Genomic DNA, 5312 nt, shown 5'->3' with positions numbered 1-5312 from the left:
CCATCGCCGTTATTTGTACTAATCGTAAATTGCGCAATTGACGCGGTAATTATTAAAGCCCGTCATTGTTAACATAGAAACCGAAATATTCAGATCTCGAATATTCTCGGGCAAGCCATACGTTTTCGCCGCGCCGTCGACGACCTTGACGCTCGGTCACGGGCCGGCAGCGTATATACTCATTTTTTCTACACAAGCTCGCGTTCCATAATAACGCGCTACATTATTTTCGCTGTTGCTAGGTGTGTTTTGGCCAGACTCGAAATACATATTGAAAATACATACTGCAACTATTATTCCGATCGTTGGAATTCTCGCAAACATAATATCCACCGATTGAATATACTGATCGTCGGCATTGGTTCCCGGTATAGAATATATTATAGCACTCAAGGTAACCTTATTAAAGATTATAATTACAATTATAATCACAATTGCAAAAGAAATTGGCGTAATTGATGCTCATGTCATGGATTATTGCTCGTGCCGTGTGTATACTGCTCATGTCGTATACGCTGCTCGTGTCGTAGCTCCGCGCACAACATGTATTGCTGAAAACTTAATCTGAACAAATACTTGAGTGCATTTCTCGTCGTTACCGGGCACCTGTGCCAACCTAATTGATAATTTTGATCGCTGATACAACTATTTTCTTATTTTTGTACATTCCTTGCAACCCTCTTCCTTGCTAGCTCTACACTGCATTTGACACTCTTTTCTTGCGTTCGCCATTGGCTCTTGCGATTAACAAATTTGTCATTTTGATTGCGCTATTATATCGTGTTTGGAAAACATTCTATCGGGAATATCGTGCCTTCGCGTAGGAATCCGAACCGAGCCATCCGTTATTTGTCACCTTGGCGAGCGGAACAGTTGTGTTGTTCTTCTGGCATTCCAAAGTCGAGGCTTTCTGTTCTCTAGTATTTGTCGACATTTTGTGCTGAGTTGAGTTGTCATTGTTTCGGGTTCACGTGAACCCCCAATCCTGCGCGCGTGTTCCACTTGTTTGGTTGATTTAGCGTCGTATTCCGATCATCATGGGCCGAGGTCATATAACTAAACGCGAGCTGTGTATACAGCGGATGAGGGAGATCCCATGAGCTGTCGATGCTCGCCGTGGACAATGAAGCACAGAGGCCAAATTTCCTAGTTAGATACCCTACCGTGGCTGGACTGATTAAGGATTTTGAGGCGGCTCACCTCAAAATAATCCAAGACGCCTCAGACGAGGAGTTTACCGCGGAAGACGCAATCCGTAAAGAATTCGATACGATACGCTTTGGAATAATCGGGCGTTATGAGAAATTTGTGGGCGCCGGCCGAGCGGCCGCCGCGGCCGCTCAGGCCCCGGTTCAAACGTCGTCTATCCAACTGCCTAAAATCTCACTTCCGGAATTCTCGGGAGATCTCGCGCTTTGGCCCTCGTTCATCGCGTTGTTCAACGTTTTTATTTACGAGAATCGGAGCATTTCCTCCATGGAGAAGTACCAATATCTGGTAGCCTCATTGAAAGGGGAAGCGCTCAACGTCGTGAAGAACCTCCCCCTCTCCGCCGATAACTACGCGATAGCCTACGACGCCCTGATTTCGCGATATCAGAATAAGCGGAACTTAACGAATTACCACGTGGACTTAATGCTAAACGCCAAGCCGTTAAAATTGGAGTCAGCCGTCCCTCTCCGCACGCTGTTGGACACATTCACCGCAAATAGGCGAGCCTTGAACGTGTTAAAGGTTCCCCACGGACTCTTGGGACTATTTACTCCTCAAGTTCTTGTTAGAAAAACTACCTCGTTCGCTTCGCGAGAAATTCGAATCCGAACACCGGGCAGAAGAGATACCAAAGCACGCGCAACTCACGAAGTTCCTATCGATCACTGCCGGGTTCTCGCGTCCGTATCGGGCCCCACGAATATGTCGATCAAGTCACAGTCGTCTCCGGCAAAAAAATCCGCATCGGCCTCGTTGCTTGTTACTCAGACTGCCGAGTGTCCGGTGTGCAAGGAGCAACACCTCGTGTTTAAGTGCCCTCGATTCTTGAAATTATCCCCTCGGAAAAGGCATTCAACAGCCAAAACCGCGAATTTGTGTCTCAATTGCCTTCGCGCGGGTCATGGCACTAACAACTGCACATCGACGGGGACGTGCCGGTCGTGCCAGGCTAGGCATCATACCTTATTACACTTCGGACGGAATTCGGGTCCAGCGGGCACCCCGGCGGATACCGGAGCCCCCTCGGAATCGGCCGTCGACGAGAGTTCGTCGTCACAAAATAACGAGTCCCTCGTCACCATGACCAGCGTCGCGAAATTGAGTTCGACCGTATTACTGTCAACGGTGCAGGCCGAAGCTCTCGACGTCCATGGGAATCCATTCCCTGTTCGCATGCTTTTAGATAGTGCTAGTCAATTGAACTTTATCTCGGAAAATTGCATGCAAAGGGGTGGTTTCGGACGAACCAAGGTCGCACAGTAGTTCTAGCGGTTAATGATACTAGGGCGGCTGCTACTCGAGGCAGCACCTCACTTGTGATTCAAGTACAGGGTAATAGCAATACTCGCGTTCCGATAAAGACTACGATTTTCCCACGCATCTCCGCCCAACTACCTAGTAGTAAAGTCGAACCAAGAGCGTGGAAAAACATAGAGGGATTGAAGCTCGCGGATCCGCAGTATCACCGACCGGGTCCCATCGATATCTTAATCGGCACAGAGCTCTTTACGTCATTGCTTCGAGACGGTCGTCGTGTAGGGAAGAAGGGCGAACCAGACGCCTTTAATTCCATTTTCGGATGGGTTCTAGTCGGTTCGGTATCGACGCAGGCATCTCGGTCTACACACTCGTTCCTGACTCTCGACTCATTAGACGCGTCTCTCAATCGATTTTGGCAGTTAGACGAGATTCCCACGGCTCCGCCGTATTCACAGGAAGATAGACGTTGCGAGGAACTATTTGCGCAGACCACGCGTCGCGATGTATCTGGTCGATTTGTAGTATCGTATCCTTTCATAAAGGATAAACCTTGTTTCGTTGGCACGCGTCAAGTAGCCGTGAACAGATTTCGCGCACTTGAACGTCGCTTCAAATCGGATAAAGAATTCAAAGTAAATTACAGCAAATTCATGCAGGATTACTTAAATAATGGCTATATGAAATTGATCAAGCAGCCGTTCCCAGTGGACGGACCTGTCTTTTACCTACCCCATCATGGGGTATTCAAGTCGAATAGCACGACTACAAAATTGCGCTCGTATTTGATGGATCGACTAAGGATCTGAACGGCGTCTCGCTGAATCAAATGTTGCGATCCGGTCCCAAACTACAATCTGACATAGTTGTGATATTATTGATGTTCCGGCTCGGTCTCGTGGCGCTCACCGCGGATGTCAGACAGATGTTTCTTCAGATATTGGTCGAACTCGGTCAGTGTGACTATCAACGAATAGTGTGGCGTTTCTCAGAAAACGATCCGATCTCGGACTACCTTCTGTTGACTGTCATTTTCGGATTGACATGCTCGCCGTTCATAGCGATTGCTTGCATGTTAAAGTTAGCCGAAGGCAAAACAAGTTACCCATTGGCCGCGGCTGCCTTGGAGGAGAGCGTCTACGTCGACGATGTGGTGACAAGTGTCGAGTCAGTGGAGAAAGCCCGCGAGCTTCAGCGGCAACTACAAGTCTTGCTTAAAACTGCCGGCTTCGAACTCAGAAAATGGGCCAGTAGCCATCCGTCGGTCTTAGCTGATCTGGATCCGGAACTCTGCAGCCAGTCGTTACTATCCTTTGAATCGCCGGAAGACTAGTTTCTTAAAGTCCTTGGACTTCGTTGGTACGTTCAAACGGACGACTTTGGATTTCAGGTTAACCCGTTGGACAGAGATTGCACCAAACGCACCATTCTCTCTGAATTAACTCGCACCTTTGATCCACTGGGGTTCCTGACCTCGCTTACATTCATGGCCAAACGATTGATTCAGCAACTCTGGATGCTCAAAGTGGAGTGGGACGACAGGCCTCCCTCAGAGATATGTTCTAAATGGGAAAGATACAAGTCGGAGCTCTCCGCGTTAGCCTCCATTCGTATACCTCGTACTATCGCGGTCGTAAATAACGTAGTCAGGCGAGAAATCCACGGATTTTATGACGCGAACGAGCAGGGCTACGGAGCCATTGTATATATTAGACTCGTCACCGAGAATGGGGTGATAATCCGCATGCTCATCGCTAAATCAAAGGTGGCCCCACTCAAGGCCTTCACCTTACCGAGACTCGAACTTTTCGCGGCGGTCCTGCTGTCAGATTTGTTGGAGTATGTCGAGAAAATTCTCCGACCTAAAGTTGCCGTCGACGACACATACGCCTGGTCGGATTCTGAGGTTACCCTCGCGTGGATACGCTCGGCTCCGCACCGTTGGAAGACGTTCGTGCGTAATCGTGTCGCACGCATCCAGTCCAACACTAACATTTCCTGCTGGAAACATGTCGATACCAAATCTAACCCCGTTGATTGCTGCTCAAGGGGCTTGTTCCCCCAGGAACTAGTCGACCACCCGCTGTGGTGGACCGGTCCTGCGTGGCTTGTCGAATTCGAACCCACTCAAGAAACGACATTGGAAGCTGAGGATCTTCCCGAGGAGGAAGAAAATTCTCGCGCCTTCGCGTCCACAAATCCTGCTGATGAGGTAGATTCCATTACCGTTGTCGATTCGCTTCTCGATCGCTTCTCGTCGTTAGATAAACTCGTCAGAGTGTTCGCGTATTGTCTCCGATTCGTTGCCAAAATTAGATCAAACGCGCTCACTCTCGTCGTGGATCAAATCGAATTTTACTCGACCTTGTTATACCTCGTCAAATTTGTACAATCTCGTTGTTTCGCAGAGGATATCGGTAGCTTAAGACGCAATCAAAGTTGCTCCAAACCTCTGCGAAAACTCGCCCCCTTCTTGGATGCGGAGTCCTCAGGGTGGGCGGCAGGCTGACCCATTCCGCCATCTCATACAAAGCTAAACACCCGGCATTGCTGCCTAACCGACATCGACTCACGGAACTTATAGTAGAGCGCACCCACCGCCTACATCTGCATCCGGGACGTCGAGCGTTACATTATATCCTGTCACAGAACTTCTGGATCCTGGGGGCCCATCAGGCCATTAAACGCTGCCTATCGCGCTGCTATCGGTGCTTCAGGGCAAATCCACGCCCGATGCCACCGCCCATGGCGGACCTACCGTTAGACCGAGTACGTCAGGCTAAGCCCTTTTCGATAACCGGAGTCGACTACGCTGGGCCATTTCCAGTCTACAATCGTCGTTC

The 5312-nt window shown here is 49.3% G+C and overlaps 1 protein-coding gene across 1 annotated transcript; it reads left to right on the top strand.

Moving 5' to 3' along the window:
* Positions 1-3955: 3955 nt before the first annotated feature.
* LOC112457525 lies at positions 3956-4978 on the top strand. The gene has a single exon (XM_025020664.1). It carries the CDS (start codon positions 3956-3958, stop codon positions 4976-4978), a length of 1023 nt encoding a protein of 340 aa, XP_024876432.1.
* Positions 4979-5312: the final 334 nt, after the last annotated feature.

This window comes from Temnothorax curvispinosus, unplaced genomic scaffold, assembly GCF_003070985.1.
Source record: "Temnothorax curvispinosus isolate PA1 unplaced genomic scaffold, ASM307098v1 QBEX01007804.1, whole genome shotgun sequence".
Taxonomy (NCBI): domain Eukaryota; kingdom Metazoa; phylum Arthropoda; class Insecta; order Hymenoptera; family Formicidae; genus Temnothorax; species Temnothorax curvispinosus.
The sequence above is the reverse complement of the archived record's forward strand: the minus strand, read 5'-3'. Positions and strand labels throughout refer to the sequence as shown.

Coding starts and splice junctions, on each gene's coding strand:
- LOC112457525 (XM_025020664.1), top strand. CDS start 3,956: ATGGCCAAACGATTGATTCAGCAACTCTGGATGCTCAAAGTGGAGTGG.